The 19,674-nt window shown below is 34.6% G+C and overlaps 2 protein-coding genes across 2 annotated transcripts; both read right to left on the bottom strand.

Moving 5' to 3' along the window:
• Positions 1-576: 576 nt before the first annotated feature.
• Positions 577-2,443, bottom strand: LOC100818999 (syntaxin-124). Its single transcript, XM_003545804.5, has one exon. The coding sequence runs from the start codon at positions 1,895-1,897 to the stop codon at positions 983-985; it is 915 nt and encodes a 304-aa protein (XP_003545852.1). The 5' UTR covers positions 1,898-2,443; the 3' UTR covers positions 577-982.
• A 960-nt stretch (positions 2,444-3,403) lies between these two features.
• LOC100807252 (B3 domain-containing protein Os07g0563300) lies at positions 3,404-14,138 on the bottom strand. The gene is made up of 14 exons (XM_006597336.4): positions 13,784-14,138; positions 11,415-11,496; positions 11,175-11,273; positions 10,641-10,968; positions 10,183-10,519; positions 9,968-10,064; positions 8,316-8,490; positions 7,435-7,514; positions 6,939-6,983; positions 6,587-6,850; positions 5,914-5,963; positions 5,387-5,500; positions 4,581-4,651; positions 3,404-4,484 (listed from the first exon to the last, which is right to left on the bottom strand). The coding sequence occupies exons 1-14, from the start codon at positions 13,912-13,914 to the stop codon at positions 3,721-3,723; spliced, it is 2,637 nt and encodes an 878-aa protein (XP_006597399.1). The 5' UTR covers positions 13,915-14,138; the 3' UTR covers positions 3,404-3,720.
• Positions 14,139-19,674: the final 5,536 nt, after the last annotated feature.

The raw sequence follows: 19,674 nt of genomic DNA, 5'->3' as shown, positions 1-19,674 counted from the left end.
TTACCGTTCGTGGGACTCAAACGAAGGTTGACAAAAAGGATTTATCCCCTTACTTATGGGTTAAAAGTGTCTTGGGAGTTGGGACGAATGATGTTACCGTTTCAACGGTTTTCCAAAACATGCACTTATAGTTCAAGTCGATTTCCAGTGATGCTCTACAAATTTTTATTATTTCTAAGTTAAAAATGTGGCTTTATATTATAAATCTTGTGGTGGAAATATTTTGTGAAACATCAGAGCATCCTAGAAATGTGTTAAGGAACACATTAAAAGTTGGGAAACATGCTAAAGCTTGATATGTACAAAGATTGAGCAAGATGCACCATATAGCCTTTTAAAAGATCATACACTATGTCCACGCATGATTGCAAATAATATATATGACCAACACTGTGATTTACCCTGGAGCATCATCCGATGATACATAGGATTTGTATCTTCTCATATTAACAAGTAACATGAGGATGTTTTTGTTACAGTCAAAGATAAAATTAAAGGTACTCAACATAAATAACGATGAATCTTATTATAATTGTTTGACTTTTTGTTGTCTCAGAGTCATAGTATAACCAAAACTAGATTTTTATTCTACTGGCCGATATCAAGTTGTTCTATATACTATATATCATAAACGGGCAAGACAAGATAAGAATATAAGACAAAAATGGAATCATTCAAAAGTAAGTCAACATGCTATTACAACTCTATGGGAATCCAAAATACTCAAGAGAATAACTTGATTCTGTGGCTTTCTTGGCTTCAAAAGGTCACCTGCATCAATAATTTCATACAAAGAACTTGAATGTTTCATGTTTCTGCATATGAAATGCCTAAATTAATCTGAAGAAAGCCATCACAGATGCTCCCCATTTTCCGCTGCTCATGCAGCGTGCGTGCTCACATGCTAGTAGCTCTTGGACATTTCATAGTGCAAAAATCTAATGTCGGGGTTGAAAATTAAACTCTTCAAGATATATATTCTTCAAATCAACAAGTGAGGTAAAAGTGACGTCAAGAGAGGAAACAGGAGTACAATAACGAGTACAATGCCAAGAAGAATGGCATAGCAAGTCCACTTCCTAGAACTCTTTTGATACTCTCTAGCGTCTTGAAGTTGCTCAGTGCCTCTTCTCACAAAAGAACTTGCATGTGCCACATGACTCTCTATGTTGTTAAGTTGTTGACCCTGAGACTCTACAAGAGCTGCCATGTCCAAAAACACCTGATGCAGCTCAATCAAATTCTTCTCTATCTCCTTAACAGCATCGTGTCTCTCTTGAATCTCCGATATGGTGTCCATTATCTGACCCCTCCCTTGTTCCTGAATCGCCCTCTGAAGAAAACTCTCACTTTCTCCACTTGATATCAAGTTCTCTATGGTGTCTTCATCAGCCTTTTCTCCTGTTATGGTGAAGTACCTTCGTTCCACGGTTTCCTTGTACTCATTCTGCATTCTGGCCCTCAACCCTTGAAAATCATCCATCAAGTCCTTCAGTTTCTTCCCTAAGCCACTAACCACTGAGGTTCTGGTTCTATCTGCTGAGGAACCTGGACCACACCCTGGAATGTTTCTGTTGGCTGCATTGGAACGTTCGAGAGATTCAAGCTTGCCCTTTATGAGTTTCACACGTTTGAGAACCTGCTGAACATCTTGGTCCATTCTGGCTCGAAGATCTTTCATTGTTTTAGCATTGTGAACAATTTTGCTTTCTTCATTGGACTCTTGCAGTTTTCTGTAGAGCTTCTCAACTAGTCTCATGTCTTCTTTCACATTCTCCACCTCGTCGAAGAATTTATCGAGGTTGACACTTTCCTTCCCCGCCTCCACATCATCGATGTGGGCCTGTTCTTTGAGGTCACTGTATTTTTTGAAGGAGCTTGAGAATAGGTCGTTCATTTTGATGAACAATGACTAACTTTTTTTTTTTTCTTCTTTTGGGTTTATTTTTTGTGTTGTTGGTCAAACTAGTAACAGAAAGGGCACAGATGGTTTGATGTAACACAATGCTTTATGCTTTGTGTTCTTTTTCACATTTGAATTGTCTGTGTCCTCGTCCTGCTATGGATTATGATCAATTTGACTAACAGGGAGGAAACTGAAGGTGACAAAAGGCAAAAGGAACCGATTGTCACCAACAAAAGGCTTTGAGGGCAAAAGTCCCTTTTTTCAAGTTGTGGAGGTATTAGAGGTGCATGATTAATGTGAAACGGGGACCAGCCAAATTAACTTGATGCTAATCATAGAAGGACGATTAGAAATTGGATGTACCAAAGTTTCCTCGTCTCGTATTTTTAACAAGTGGCAATGCGTTTATTTCTGTCCCCTCAGCCATTCTGGTATATTTTGTTTTATGGGTACTCTTGAGCTGAAATCTCATCATTCGAATAGATGTTCTCACGATAAAAGTATTAGGCACTGCAGGAAACTTTCATTGCCGAGTCATTAATTTCATCCATATATTCTATTTATTTTTAGCAGAAAGTAATGAAACTTTAGCATTTAACTTTAGAGAACGTAGTAAATTTATGAATATGGATCATTAATTAATTAATTTTTTTTTTTGCATTTCTGAAAAGCATTTATTAATACTTTCATATAGAGTAATAAAAAATTTAAATATTTAAGGTTAATGAAAAAAAATTATTTACCAAATAAACTTTTCTAGTTATTTTTCATCTCTTATAATATTACAAACACAATTTTTTAATGTTTTTTTATATATAAATCATTGCTCTTAGCGAAAAAGATGTCGTCTGTAAACTGCAGATTGATCATATATCCAAACAAAGTCATTTAAATTTAAATCAACGGAAATTTGTATTTTTTTAACTACCCTTACCTGTCAGTGGAATTTAAAAGGGGAAAAAAAATCACTTCACATTGCACCCTTATCTTTCATCTCATTATCAATGTACAGCACAAAGGGTTTTTTGGGTATCTCAGGGATATTGTTAAATTGTCTTTTAATGAGTAACCATCACGAGTCCGTTGGAGGAAGATTATCAATTACGTTTGGCCAATTGATAAACTAAAAATATAATTGCCGAACACAAGTTTAAGGGCAGATTAATCAATCCAAAAAGGGTCATGGGAGATCACGACAGCTATGATTTAAAGATAGGCTATTAATAATTACACAAGGGTAGATTTGTACTGAGGCTACATCACGAGTTTAAAGGGGGTAAAATGCAGTTGATATAGCCTGTAGTACAATAACAATGGACGAGTGCACTTCCCCTTAAAACAACCAATATTTCTCGGCCATCATTGGTCGTATACAGCACATAGGTTGCTTGCTGATAATTAGTAAAATTGTGCCTCCAAATTTCCAATCAAGGGAAACAGCGAACAGAACTAGCAGTTACTAGAAAGTATAAACACATCTTACAGGCTAAGAATAAATTGGGAGAACAAATTAGGCATAGTTACATTTCCAACGTTGTTGAAATCAGGTGGCACGGTGAGCTCTCAAAAGAAACTAACAGCTTCAACCTACTACCCCATTCAGCTGCATTTCATAGTTTTCCTACACAAACCACTATGATGCCCACTTATATTACCAGAATATATTGGTTTCTCACCATTTTTTCCTACCCCTCTTTATGTACAAACATGAAAAAGCAAGAAGCCGAAGTGGATAAAATGTACAGCAAAATCTTTCCCCACTTCAATATAGCTTTGCAAGAACGTATCAATTATGGCTAGTGCCGATATGATTTTCACACATTCATAGACAAAGATTGGGCATGTTCCTTATCAGTATTATGACTACCACTGCCATGGGCAACACCATTGCTAAGTTTATCTTCCCTCATTGCATCTCCTACCAGCCGTGATTGACTGCCTGATGAATCTCCAGTACCAGAGTTCACAGTCTGCTGTTTGAGATACCGCTCAGTAGCATCATGGAGCAACTTCATCATGCCGCCAGAATCTGAACCAGGAGATAGTTCTTCTTCTCGCTCTGGCTGGATATTGAGGTCAATTTGACCTTTGAATGGCAAAGCTGATGATTTTATTCGGTTAGGATCATCATCAGAACCATCATTACCCTCTTTGTTCTGGTTTGGGCTACTATCACCTGTGTTACTACAGGGCAAGGAATCTTCATCAAGCAAAATTTCAGATGAAGGTAACGGTTGAGGATGTTGTTGCTGTTGCTTTTTACGAGTTGTCTCTGCTTCTTTTTCTGATTGTTTCTTCTCACGCCGTAACATAAGGGTACGGAAACGTCGCTTCACTGTTAAGCATACATTACATGTGCATGTCTGCTTATGCTTGGGGCCCTTTCCACTGGGAGGTTGAATGCAAACGATGCAAGAGCAGCCAGGTCTGTGACGTGGATGCTTAGTTGTGGCCTGCGCGGATGCTGGGAGTGCCTCACCCTCTCCCAGGATAGCTAGATTTGCAAGGGTGTCAAGTCCCTCCAAAGCTTCAGCATTATCAGGATCCTGTTTGGCAGCCTTCATTTTCTTGGGAACAGCTGGCAAACAAATGCATTTAACAACATAGTTTTCATACCCTAATGTTGCAATTCATATATTAAAGATTTCAAGTAAAACAATCAAACAATTCAAACCTGAACTACAAGGAGGTAGCAAATTCTCAAGTTGCTCTGCTGTCAGCTCTTGCGCAGCTGAACAAGAAGATCTGGCAGCATATAGAATTTAATAAATAAAAAATAATGCACTAATATATTGGTTACATACTAACATAGGTTTATAAAGTTTGAGCAAATGATTCTGTGGGACAGCCTTGTTAGATTGATAAATTAATCTCGTGCCTTGTGCAAGTAAACATGAGCTAAGTTGAGGGAAGAGGGTGAAAATTGACAGTGTATCTTGACATGATGCATGGTAAGGTAGTGTCATTTTTCCAAACCCTTCTCCCACTTATTATATTTTCTTTCTCTCCTGCCAACCACATCCTAGACAGGGAAAGATATGTTACCTAGAGTGCTCTACACTACAATAAATTGAAATAGATAAATATTTCATATCAAAAAAACATCACCAAAAGAATCATATTTAAATAACAAACCTTCCTACCAAAGTCTAAATATCACTGCAAGATATCCCATGTATACAAAGCTTGTCCATAGCACTTTTAGTTGAATCCAAAATAAAGCAAGACATACATTCATATACTGCAACTCTATTATGAAAGGAAAATCATATGTACATGTTAGCTAGATGTATCTAAGGTTCAGAAAGATACCCTCTTGAACATCAAGGATGACTTTCTATCCATACTAATTGTTTAAATATGAAATACATTCTTATACACTCGGGAAAGCTTAAAAGGGAGGGGAAAAAAAGAAGCTAATGATAACACAGGAAACCAAAAATGCCTATGAGAATTAAGAGAATTGATCACTCTTGTTACCTTTCTGGATCCCACGAATTATCAGAACACGTCCATTTTGATGGAAGAAGCGCACTTGCTGGCAATTTGCGCCACTTGAAACAATCTTCACATTGAGCCCACTGGATCTTTTCACTGGCACAAATAAAGATCATTGCTGGCAATTAATTTACATATATAAATTAATTAAAAAATATCACCCAGTCTGAATGAGAAATTAATGTGTTTCTTGAGAACTTGGTAATGAAACATGCACAACAATAAAAAGTATATACATAACATCCCTCAGAAAGTACAGAAACAATCAAAAGCCAATGCTTGTCTCGAGGTGAGACACGAAATCAAATCCCATATACCATCATCATAATTAAAAAATATCCTAGGTTTCCCACTAGAAATGCTATGCATACAACAGAAATTCATTCTACATCTCTGAGAAGAACTGTGTGTGAGTGTAAAAGATATATGAACAAATACGTAAAATAATTTTAAAAAACCAAGACATACAAAGAAAGTGATCAAAATCTAATTAAGGATTAGTGATTTACCCCACACTATCACTGGTAAAAATTGTTGGCTTCCCAAGCACTGGAGCTTCCTGTAAAAGCATTCTCATCATAAAGGTTTCCACAATGCATAATAATTCCTAGAACTCTTGCAATCAAATAAAGCACCAAGAAAGATGACAACAACAGCAGACACTAATCCAATTCAACATTGGATGTACAACTCTAGAGAATGTGACTTCAGCATTTTAAACCAGAGACGTGTTTTAGTTTAAGGGCTGGATGATGAGGAAGAAAGGTGTCAGAATTTGAAGATTTAACATACACAATACTCAACTAAGACTAGTTGAGGATCATTAGTCTCCCTTCCCTTTCCTTTCCGGTTTGCTCAGCCAGTATGACAAGTGAACTTCAGTATTTCTACTCACAAATCTTATAATACATTGGATTGATTATATTTTCAACTAAGATTACACAGTGGATTAATTATATGGCCTGCATGATGGACACATCAGAACTATCATTTGGTTAGTTTTATGTGACTATAAGATATAAAGAATTACTTTTCGAAGATGAAAATGTGTTATCGTTTTTTATTGGTAACCACCATAAGAAAGAAAGTTTGAATGAAAGGTTTAGGTCATTACTTCACTAAAAGTTATAACAACATCAGCAATCCATAACCCTTTCTGATATGAAGCAGGAATACAGGTACCTCATATTCCTCAAATTCAAAACCTTCAATCACCACAATGCTTGGAATGTGGCTAGGAGGGGGCCGGAGCAGACCTTGAGCTTCTTGCCATGTAATCTTCAGCTCTATTAAATCCTCATTTTCAATTCTCAGACGTTTACTCTTTGAGCCCAATATGTTGCTCTTTCTTTTTCTAGAGATTAATGATTTGCTCCCCAGTGCTTCTTTTGCTATGTATCCTGACTTATCAACTTTAGACCATGAATTAGGATCAGCCAATTCAACCTAAACGACAGATGAAAAATGCAACCATGAGAATAACTTAAGTGGCAAACATTAGCAATTACAATGCAGTTAGCTATTTGATACTAACTTCACCATGTGCAGAAAATCCATTTCCAGTCTTGGTCTCATTGTCCTGCAAAAAGCAAAATATGCACATAACAGATTTAAGGTTTCAGTATACAAGTTCGAATTTTCACCAAACTATATAAATATATACAGGATTTGTTAAAAATACAAAATATACAAACAAAAATAACAAATTATTTATTAAATTGATAAATTGTCCTTTATTAGACAATACCCACAACTATAAGTCCAAACAATCAGATAGTGTACAAAATTGAAGTCCAATTATACAATAGGGCATGATAGAAACTTCAGACTGTACCCAAAAAATCTTGATTAAGGCAAGTGCTGAATTTGTACCTATGTCTCCTAACTAATTTGACATGTATAATTATCCATACAAGCATCCAGCTAATGATAGACCCAAGCAGACAAAGCTTCAATCAGTTATACAATTTAAGTTAAAACATACATGTACACCTCAGAAAATTATACATTGTAGCTGTTCAAACAATTACCTGATCGGATGGCACAGCACTTGAAGCCTTTCTAAATCCCATAACCAACCTTCCCTCTGGCTCCAACCGGCTAAATGTTACTGAGAAAAACAATTCAGGTCAGCCACAAAACATAGAACTCAACTAACAACAAATCAACCACAAGATGGTGGTACAACATACTCAGAAATGGAGGGGGAGGGGGGCTCATAATCACACAAGGCAAAAGGATTCAACAGGGATTATGAGGCAAAATCTTGGAGCATAATATTCTAGAAATCCTGAATACAATTACAAGCATAAATAATATGGCCAGCTTTACAAGGCAAATTTTTCACGGAAGAAACTTTAGAAAACCAAAAATCCTCTGAATTGAATAAAATAGCATCAAGGTCAGTTGTGCAAGAATTCCAACGTAGACAGGGCTGTTGGAAAATGTTAAGAATATCTTTAGATTGTCTTGGAATATATTTTGGGTTGTTTCCTTACTCAGGGACTGTTTTTGCACCTTTTTTTTTCCAAAGAGAGATATTTTCAATCAAAAGATATGGCTATAAATTATGCAAATTTTTTGGGGAAAAGAACAAAAAAACTATTAATTTTCTCATAAGTTAAAAATTTGTTTGCCATCTTTATCTCTTTTTCTTCTTTCCCAACACTCATGAGGCTAGTTTCACTTAGAGGATGTTTGGTTTGGTGGTGGAACCGCGGTGTGCAACCAAAACTGTGATGAGACCATAAAAAAATTGAAGCAGCTCAGTGTTGCTTCACAGCCACCGTGGTTTTGACCACAATCATGATCCACCGCACAACCACCCTAAACACGCACTTAACAGGAAGTAAATAAGACAAATACAATTATATATTCCAATACATGAATCACCTTCATGACAATGTCTTACCAGTATCACCAGCCTGCAACTGCATGGACTGTATGCATGGAGTGACACCCTCTAAAACATACATTCTGCTGTTATTGTTTGGCCAGAAGCGAAATTGAAATATCCATTCCTTGCCTTTTGCATCAAGGATTTTAAGTGGCAATCCTTCAGGCTGAGAAATTGGTGGGAAGTAGGTCTGTCTCATGGAGCAGAAATAATATCATATAACCATTGATTGAATATTCATGAAAAAACAAGATGACCATGACAAATAATAAACAAATTACTACTATGCTGCCTAGAAGCAATTTCACAAATTTGCAGCAATCCAAAATAATACAGATGACTAACTCTACACTCCAGTTAATCGAAACTATACTTGAGCAACATCAAGTACTTCAAGATTGCATAACATTATAGTATATATCATGGAAAAATTATTAGTACATTTAACAATATACAATTTTAACATGCTTCTTAAAAGACCTCTAGTCTTGATATCAATAAAATTTACTAGGGCAGCTCAGAAGCTAAGAAAAAACATGCTCGACCTAAAGCCTTTTCATCATACAAATCCCAAATTGCCTTTCTAGATTTCTCCTCAAAAGGTCAAGCAAGTCTCCTAGCCTTTTCATCCATAATAAACACCAGTCTAAGCCTCAAAAAGGACCACAAAATCCTTTTCACAGTGTTGAAATGCCTATTTGTGACCTCGACTGCAACAAATCAGGAGTCCATAATAGAGCTTCTTACACCTCCAGCCACTTAATCAAACTCTTCATACTTTCTACTAGTAGCTACTTCATGGAAGAAACTAGAGTTAGCCTACACATTCCTTTAGCCTATTTAAGCCTTATATCTACCACCAACCACACCCTTTTTCAGTATTGCCTCCTCCAAATCATTACTAATGGCAATTAGTATAGTATATCAATCATCAGATAAACAACTTTTAACAGTTTCTTATAACTAACAGTCCAAAAACCTTTTGTTCCACTGGTTCACCTAATCTTCGCAGATAGGTCATAACTTATTCATGTATTTGTATCATTCCTAAATTGTCAACAGAGTCAACACTATAATCTTCCCTCCATTCAACTGGTTATAAACTATGTGATGAACAATGATAAGCCCACAAATAGGATCTCAAATAATCTTGCTAAACACCAAAATTTCATTTGAGCATGTAATTTAGGGGTGTAGATGTGTAGACCCATTCTTTGGTCGATTTCTATGGCCAAAAACATGTCTTCTCACATTGATATTTTCTTGGTTCCTACTCTCTGGTCTTGAAAAGACACTATTCCTGATCACAAGTATGCAGCTCACCCATTCCACTTTACTACAAGTTTTGCAGAGGAATACAAGTGAGGAGAATATTATTATTATTATTATTAGGTCATATGAACTTACTAATTACCACAAAAACTAGATTCTTGTTGGACAGTGTATATTAATTAATTTGTTACAAATAAGGAGTCTATCAAACACAATTACAGGGCAAAACAAGAGAATTATGGTATGCAGGCATTACATAAGGCAGGTAGTCAATTGTTAATTATTATAAATTATAAATATAAATTCAGTTTACTATGAAAATAAAGCATCCACAGAACTTATACTCAGACCAAAAATACTATCCCCCTAGTAGCTTGAAGAATCTCAAGACCAACCTCAGCACACTTCTTGGGTAGCACTAAACGCCCAATTCGCCCAGCATCACTAGCACTCAAGGTTTTCTGAAACAAGGGAGTAATTACAGAATTTGAACTGGGATATAGTTAAGATATTGTAGCTTCCAGTATGGCATTAGACATTCTTGGAAAATGAAGTGCAATAAAATAGTTATATATAAACCAGCACTACGATCATGTGATTTGAAGGATACTCAATAGAAATTTGCTGTAGCTCCAGATCTGTACACCTTGGCCAGTACCGTGGCAATAACTGATTTCTTCCTCGGGCATCTGCTCGAGGCCGCCCATTGCGAACCTGAGCCTCACCTGATGAATCAGGTGCTAAATGCATAGTGCCATTAAATTGCTTTCCTGGAGGTGGAGTTTGTTGTGGATGACTTCCAGTTACCCCAAGTTTACCATTTCTTTCATTTTGGCATGAATTAGGCACAGGCAAACCAAATGGTTGAGGAGATGACTCTTCCTTCAGAGAAGAAGGCTGTTGACACATATTTAAACATGAACTTGATTTATCCTCATTCCTCATTCCTGCAATATAATGAAGAATCAGGTTATACAGTCATCTTCATGATATTAAGAGTTGACTTTACCTCCTAAACCAGATATCAGAAAGGGTAGAAAGTTCAGAGAATGTCAAAGCCTGCATTACCATTCATAAGCATCATCTCCCGCGAGCCAAGCTTGATGTTCCAATTAACTGACATTCCAGACAAGTCCTCATTTTTCTTTTCCAAGGCTGAGACAGGTAACCTTTCATTGCAATACATTTTGTCAAAGCTATTGGATAGTTCAACTAAAGAAGGCACTTCTGGGATCATGTCAGATGAAGAAGCAGAATTGAACAGACTGGGTGCTTGCTTCCATGGTACAGGACCTGATCCAGCTAGCTGACTCCAACCTTTGCCAGATAGGTCTCTAAGTCTATCCGATAAACGATTTTGAAGGGGAAAGGACTGTGGCCAAGGCAGGTTAGATGGCTGAGATACAGATAACAGAATAGAGTTACTATGCCAAAATTGTTTCATCCAATGATCAAAACAGGTAAAGTGAGATATTGTCCAAGCATCATCTCACAACAATCAATTGCAGCTTAATTACTAGATATGGAGTTCAAGATTTAAAGGTATAAGCCAAAAGTCACAAAAAGGCATTTGCAACTAAGAGGGAAACCATAGACACTTACCAAAATAATACTTTTGCGGGCACATGCATAACATTCAATTCCTCCGGGATCCAACAACATAAAAGCATGACTTGAAACAATACACCCACAATGAATCCGCTGCAAAGAATGATTAATCATCAGTTAAAACTACATAATTCAAACTCAGCTTTGGAAACTATGTAAATTTTTTTGCAGCAAACACAGTAACAGTAACATTAATAAAGCATTTCAAACAACCATAAAAAAGATTTGGCTCACCTTTCGACAAGTCTCACAACTCCTCCAACCAGAAGCATTTGAGTGAAAAATTTCACAGAACCTCCCTTCTTCAAAAGCAGAGCTGAGTATCCCGGAAAAACCAAATTTTACAAAAGGAATAGCATATATGCATCAGGCAAGAAAACAATATCAAAACACATATGATAAGCAACAGGCACGATTATTTACATATGGTCAATTAAATTCTTGATCAAGACATTTGTTATCGAGTACAAAAGACCAAAGTGTATTTATTTATTTGCTCTTTCTATCATAAAGGTCAACCTCTGTTACTGAACCAATTAAAACCTCTTATGGCAGAAAAAACAAAATTCTTTTGACCAGATAACACATTAGATCCTATATGTCGTCCATTCAGTTTGTACATAATCCAACGTAGGCATTAAAATATAAATAATTTAGAGAATCACATTGACTAAAGACAATATAGGATGAACAAGGCAGAATTTGATTTGAGGCAAGCATTCAGACAGAATAGGTTACTCAGATTAACTAAAGAAACAGCTTCTTTCAGATGAATATCAAACACAATATATCAAAACCATCATAACGAGAAGAAGAAAATGTTGAACTCAAACTAAGCATTTGAAAAGAGATATGCTCATGTAAAGAAAAAATGACTTCAAATATCATCATTACAAAAAAACAAAGAATAACCTCCATTACTTAACATCTACTGAAGCAACATAAAAAACAGCAGTCATGACTCTAGTAAGGAGATCTACAACTAGTGAAGCAATACGGAATCATCCATTTAATAGTAAACTTTAGTTTAATGAGGCCAATCCTAATATCACTCAATGTAATTTATAATTCCTCTGGTGAGGATTTATTTTAAAATAAAATGTTGCCCAATAGCACAATTAGGTAGTAGTTTCTTTAGCTTCCTCCCCCTCTTCAGAAGAGACAATTTCTCCATCACATAACATAGTCCTTTTGCATTAATGTAAATACTTTTGGTATATCTAATATCATTCAAAATGACAATAACGTGTAAGTAAAGTACTATACTCCCTCCGTTCCATATTATACGACGTTTAAGATTTTGGCACAGGAATTAAGGAATGCAATTAATTTGTTGAATTTCATAAAAAATATTAGGTAACTTCCTAATATACCATTTATCTCTCTACTTAATTACTCATTTACTCTTACTATACATTACTCTCACTATGTATTGATTAAGGGTAGTCCTAGAAAAAAGTATTTAATGCAGCATTGATTTTGTAAAATGACATCTATTCTGAAACAATTTTTTTCTCTCTAAGATGTCATATAATCTGGAATGGAGGGATTAAGGATACAGAAGTTGCCAGAGAAATCAGGCCATCCACTAGAAATTTCCTTTGAATTTGATAAGCACTATTAGATCAAGGATACAGAACTTGCCAGAGAAATCAGGCCACAAACTCAGTGATGGTCAATCCTTTTTATTTAGATAATAAGGGGTGCATGGGCTAGGGAAAAGAATGGGGTTTAAGTTAAACCGTGATGAGAAATTTAAAGGGGCCAAGGACTGTTAAAATAGTACAAATACTTAAATTAAAATAGTGCATATGGATAACATAGCAAGCGAAATACCAGCAATAAGAAACTTTTCACAGTATAGTAGGGTGGCACAAAGACCACTTGCATGTGCCATATCTCAGTACTAATAACTATGCACCACCAATGCCCACGCTCAAACAAATAATACACTAAGCACGTTCTGTTCTAGTTGAAATATCGGCAAAAAACAGCTATGGATCGTAATTTGAGAAGCACCAACCGCGTCTCTATGCTTAACTTAGTTCCAAATTGAAACGCTACATAATTAGAAAAGCTCCAATTACATTTCAGACTGCAATAACTGTAAGAGCTAGGGAAATCAAAGCGGTATGTGCAACCCATACCACCGGACCCCCAAAGAAAAAAGAGAAATACCATCCTCATTTAATTCAAAATCACCATAAGTTTATTTCTTTTTTTGAAGAGACCATAAGTTTATTTACTTATCGTTAATAAAAAAAACAATTCACAACACAAACCTAATACCCTCTAAAAAAAAATTCTTTTTTCCTCAAGACAACATACTTAAGGTCTAAAGCAGTAAACTTTATCCAAATTTGCAGGAGGAATGCCCAAACCTAGAAAAAATAACTAATAATCCCAATCTCTTAAACTAACAGCCACGTGTAACTAGCTCTGAAATCAAAATAAAAAAAAAAAACAGAAACATGGAAATAAAAATTTTAATTTTTTTTAAAAAAAAAAATAGAAGAAAGATATAGGAATTTTTGTTTTTCAAAAAAAATCAAATAGAACACTGTACGAGTCAACAAAATAGTGAAAGTTGTTAATTTACTAACCCGCATCGATCACAAAGCTCGGCTAGTTCTCCGCTGCGGAGTCTCCACCCTTTCTTAGGTCTTTCGGACTTCAACTCTTTGCAGTCGGAATTGAAGCATAGCTTGGAGGACGAAGACGAAGCCGAAGCCATAGCGACTCCGAACCCCAACCGAATCCACAACCACAACGGTTGGTGCGGCCTGATCTGCAATTAGAGAGAGAAAACGAGGAGGGTTTTAGAGAGAGAAAGTAAGGGCGTGCGTAAGTTAGTAGGAGTGAGTGTTTTTTAAGTGAGAGAAAAAAAAAAACGGGGTTTTTAAAAGTAGTTGTTGTTATAGCACTAATGTTCATTTGGCGTCGTCGTTTCTCTCTCCCTCCCTTTCATAACTTTTCTCTCTCTCTCTCTCCTCTTCCTCCACGGACAAAATGGGAAAATCTCACATCATCATTACTATAACTCTCTTACACCCTCCTTTTTAGTTCAAACCTAATGTAATTTGTTTATGGGATCTAGCTTAATTCTTGAATAGATTAGGGGGGTTATTATAAATTTTTTAATATTATTTATAATTTATATGAATAAAAAAATTAAAGAGATTCACATTAATATAAAATTTAGTCAGAAAAAAAACATTAATATAAAATTTTGATCAATACTAGTATAAATTAAGATTATCTTAGAAAAAAGGTTCTGTTAATGTTTTTTTCTTCTTATTGTTATCATCATGTCATGAAAAAATAAACAAGGAGACTTTTAAAGCACACTAGGCCACCCGTCTCTTCTTATTGACGTGGTTTAGCCTTTGTCCGTTCTCATATTAAAAGAAAACATCGTAAGAAAACAAATACGATGGATTGATTTATTAATAAAAATTGAAAGTTATTTATAAGTTACGTAATAGTGTAACTTTATGTTGTAGTAGTATTTATAATTTCTATAAGCTCTTTTCACTTTGGTCATAATAAAACCACTTGAATAGTAGCATACTATAACAAGTTTCCGTAATCCAAGAATGTAAAAGTAGAAATGCACATGCCAAATCTTGATAATATAGAGCCTGGAACTGAATATAAGTATCTTACAAACTATAATCAGTAAAATTCCAATCTTAGGATGTAAAATATGGTGAAGTGGTTCTATAAAAAGGTTGGAAAAGTGAGACGGAGAAAACACGATAAGGGCAGATCGGTAATTAGAAGGGGTTTGACTGGTGCAGGACGCGTGGAAATCGAAGTTGAGGAATGAGGATAGTGGGAGCACGTGAAAGGAATGGAAGGGGCGAGTGACGCGCCGAGGTGAGAGTGGGGGTCGTTATGGCAAAATACCCAATTATCTTGCATGGCCCGCGAGCTCACGCGACGCAATCACGTAATTGATAAATTCGCAACTCCCAATACCTACTTCATGGTCTTTAATGGACGACCAAGCTTCTAACCACACGCGCTTCTTCTTTCCAAATAACGTTGAGCAAATGAATTTCCATGTTATTTGTTTTAACATCAGAAAATTACGTTTTATATATTTTTTAAAATATTTTAATGCAAATAAATAATTTATATTAATATTATATATATATATATATCAACTATGTACAGCGTAATATGTACTTTATTGTTATTAAGAAAAAAATTCATATAGATTAAATTTAAGTAATTAAGATTAAAAATAATTTCACTTGACTTGTTTAAGTGGTTATATAACCATATTAATTCATTAATTTTTAATCTTGAGTATCTCTATATATATCTGTATATATAATTCAGATTACGGATAAAACATATATAATTCAGATTTTTATGTACCTTGAAATTAAGTTTTCATTCTTCAAGACTTTTATTTTTCTGTTACTATTGATGCGAAACTTAAGTCAATAATAATGCAGCGGCGTGGAGATCGATAATGCCCAAAAATTAAATGGAATCATTGTCAAAACACGACTGGTCCTTGTATATATGTTAATTAATATCGGAATATAATATGTGTTAGCAAATTACATAAAACATATAGTAGGTGGTAGAAACTTTTTTTTTTTTTTTACCAAAGTGTTGAAGAACCATGCAAGTCAGTGCTTTGCACATATCCATAAATAGCATGCATATTTTTTTCTCTCTTTATTTTAAATTGTTTCAGTCAAGATTGAGACATCCCGTGTTCCATGAAAGAACAAGTAGTTTTGGAACAAGGGATCTTCCAACTAAATACATGCATTCAAGTTGAAAATGACGAGGCCAACAACCAATTTGACGGGTGCAGGAAAATTCTATAGTAATCCTTAATTATCGTTGGATCGAGATGAACCAGGACAAGAAACAATTTGGTTTTTCGTCCTGATGATATAATAAATACTATAGTGTGAGGGATAGGCACACATTGTTTGGCACAAAAGTGATAATTAAGCAAACCAATCTCGACCACATCTATATCTCTAAGCTTCTATGATCCATGTAGCAGCAACACTGTTTTCCTACTTGGTTGTTTCTTCCGAAAAAGCAATACGTTTCCTTTTTATTATTGCCAAGAGTTGTGAATAATTTAAGGCTAGCTAATTCAAATATGTTCGAAATATAAGTTACAAAGGTATTCTTCACTAACAATGTGCTCACATCATGGGCAACAGAATTTTTTTATGATCTGATTTGAAGTCAAATATTAATTTTAAATTGGGCGAGGAACCAAAATAACTTAATTTCAGAGAGAAAATAATTTAACTATCTAAAAAAATAAGAGACCAGGCCAAAGTTACACGTAGTCCAAACTAAAGAATTATATATATCTCCTTTTCATTTGCCTTTCAATTTGGTTTGGCTTTTTTCACTCCACTAATCAAGCATTACACTGGTTTAGTTACAGCACATGCTACCTATAATACAAATCCTTTGACTTCAAGTCCTGGAAATTAGTAATAGAAGCAAAACAAAGGGTGAGAGGTTACCTGTGTCTTGCCACCCCATCACATCTGCCAAGGAGCAACTTCGATTTGATTCACATGAAGGAACAAATCTGTGATCTAAATGGCATTACTCGTAGCATAGGACTAAAAGGCAAAAAGAAATGGGAAAATAAAAATAGTAGAAGGAACGAGACAAGAACGTAAGTGCAAGTTAGAAGCCTAGAGCACGCACATAATAAGGAAATATTCTTGTCATACGTGCTAGGCAACTAAGGACAAAAAAAGACAAAAATTTCGGCTATAAACTATTATCTATTGGCTTATCTTGGGATGATAAGAGTTGCCAACTAACGCTATTAGAATTATGCTACTTTATATACTATCTTCTTTAATTTAATTATCCAATCTTCTATATTCGTAGTTGCCTAAAAATATGACTTCTAACCATTAGCTTTTGTTATTTATATTTTATAATTCGTTCATAACTCTTCGTTGGCAAATTTATTGTCACTGAATATATACATGGATACTATATGACCTTGATAATGACCTTTATCATGACATGTTTGATGTCACAAATTTGATCAGTGTTATCTTTATAATAATACGCTCAACTGCTAATCTCAAATAGGACAAAAAACTTTAGGTTAAATTTTGACATAAAAATACTCAATAAGCCATGATTATGACTTATGACATGTGTCCCGACCTTGTAATGTTATAACTTTTGAAAGATGTCAATGAGTGTTATTAAAGTATTGATTAAGAAAATAGTTGTAACATTTAATAAAATATATATTATATTAAAATATAAAAATCATTTAGTACTCAATTTTGAAGCGATTGAGAATATTGAAAGCAAAGTATTAATGTTTTTTAGGGCATGCATAATGTTTTTAACTCAAGCTCTTAAAATATATGTTAGCAAAAGCAAGAGTGCAATACCCGTAACATTATATATATATATATATATATATATGCCTTTATAATTTAATTTACAAAACATAATATATCAAAAATTAAAAATAATATGCAAATGCTAGGATAATTATACTAACTCTAGGTAAAATATATTATTACTTGTTTCTTATAATAAGAAACGGATGTAATATTTATAACTTGTCCCTTAAAAAATAAGATGGTTGCCTAAATCATGGTTCATATAATTAATATTGAGCATATTAAAGCTTGATGAATATCTATTCAACCACAAGACATATGTAATTATTTCATTGTTGATTCCATTTTTTTGTGTAACCAAGAGACATTCAAGACTTTTATTTAATACTCAACTAATCTCCTTTAACTAGATGAAGCCATTTTGAAATAAAGTGATAATTACCCTTCCGAATTCATTATTGATCCATGACGCTACAGGTAGTATTCCCAAATTCGGCCTTTTCGGGTTTTTGTTCTTTTTATTGGCCCTTTGAGCTCTTTTGTAAAAAAAATCCTAATGTAAGATCCAATTAAAATGAAGTTCAAGTACAACATCAATAACAACTCAGTTAATTCGTACATTAGTTGTGGCTACTCATTTATGATTATTACATTAGATGGTATCTATATTATGTTTAAGAGATTTAATTATTGACAATGAGTTGGTTATGTCAATTACATTAATTGTATCAGTTTCTATTATTTTAAGTTAGCTACCAAAGTTCATATGTGCGTGTGATATATCAATTGAATCAATGAATAAGAATAATTTTCTCTCTACTCTACAACAAAAAAGAAAAGAAGAAAGAAAAACCAAAACATAGCATTACAACACTACCAAAAAGATTTTCTCTTTACTCCATACAAGGTATGGTATTAGAAGGAAAATTTCTCTACTCTCTTCTCTAATCCTCTCTACCTTCTTTGTTTTTCTCATTCCATGAAATAATTACTATTTTGATTTCTCAACCATTGAGTGGAGACAAGTACAATTTCTGAATATGATGATCGCTCACATTTAAGAGGTTTTTTCCCCACAGTTTGATGAATTCAATCCTTAACTCTTTTTGGCTTTATAAGGCAACAGCGTTGTCACATCTTAGATTCTGAATTCAGTCTCTAAAAGAAATCACTACTAGTGTGATATACCCTTCCTCAACTGCAAAAATTCAGAGTAATCTTCACGAAAGGTTCCAGAGGCAAAATGGAATAAGAGCATTTCAATATAACCCATTATTACATCATTTGCACCAGTGATTGTATTCGGCTACTGTTTTATTATAACCATATGGAATATGCCATGAGTTTCTCGTGGGAATCGATTACTCCTTTTCCCAAATTTGGGTGGGTAGATTCTCCTCTTGAACCTCATCTCTCCAATTAGGTCCCTCCAAACTTGATGCTTTGGCTGCTTCATTTAATCCTCAAGTGGCATTTACTGTCAAAAACTCTTCTGACAGTAAACCCAAGTTGGCAAAAAAGATAGACTATGGATTGCTTAGTCACGGATATCTTCTAGGATGCAAGAAATACAAGCCAATCAAGTTTTTGATCTGGCAGCATCAATCAAGTTTTTTGGTGCTTCTAGACACAATTTCTATTGACTGCTCGGTAGTATCAATAGCTACTAACTTTGCTTCAAAGCTAAATAAATATCCAAATCTTTTCAACCATGCTAAGAAAATATCGTTTTTCTTTCACTATTATTAATTTCTTTCACTTACAGAAGGTTGGATGCTTATGTTTTACTGCTACTTTGTCGTCCAATAACCGAAGTGCCATGCCTGTTGCGTTTGTGGGCTATTCTGTTTCTATGGGAACAAAGGCTACAAGCTACAATTTTATGGGGGAACAAAGAAGATTACAAATAATAAATCAAACTTTAACATTGCATACTACAATTTTATTTAGTAATTTACTTTTTTTGCAAAATTAAAAATTCTCAAATAATATAGATACTCATAGAACAGATGTTATGTTCTCCATCACACTCTCATTTATGAATTTGTATTCATATCTCACTCTCAGAAAATTTCCAAAAATTGAAGATTTTTTCATTGTTTTTTCTCTCCCAACTCTTA

This window comes from Glycine max, chromosome 15 (assembly GCF_000004515.6).
Source record: "Glycine max cultivar Williams 82 chromosome 15, Glycine_max_v4.0, whole genome shotgun sequence".
NCBI lineage: Eukaryota > Viridiplantae > Streptophyta > Magnoliopsida > Fabales > Fabaceae > Glycine > Glycine max.
This window is presented reverse-complemented; position numbering and strand designations above follow the sequence as displayed.

Excerpts from the sequence above, each read along its gene's own strand:
- LOC100818999 (XM_003545804.5), bottom strand. The coding sequence starts at position 1,897 with ATGAACGACCTATTCTCAAGCTCCTTCAAAAAATACAGTGACCTCAAA.
- LOC100807252 (XM_006597336.4), bottom strand. The coding sequence starts at position 13,914 with ATGGCTTCGGCTTCGTCTTCGTCCTCCAAGCTATGCTTCAATTCCGAC. Across the intron at positions 5,964-6,586 it reads TTGAATTTGAGGAATATGAG|GAAGCTCCAGTGCTTGGGAA; the intron begins GTACCTGTATTC and ends ATGCTTTTACAG. Across the intron at positions 4,485-4,580 it reads GCTACCTCCTTGTAGTTCAG|CTGTTCCCAAGAAAATGAAG; the intron begins GTTTGAATTGTT and ends TTTGTTTGCCAG.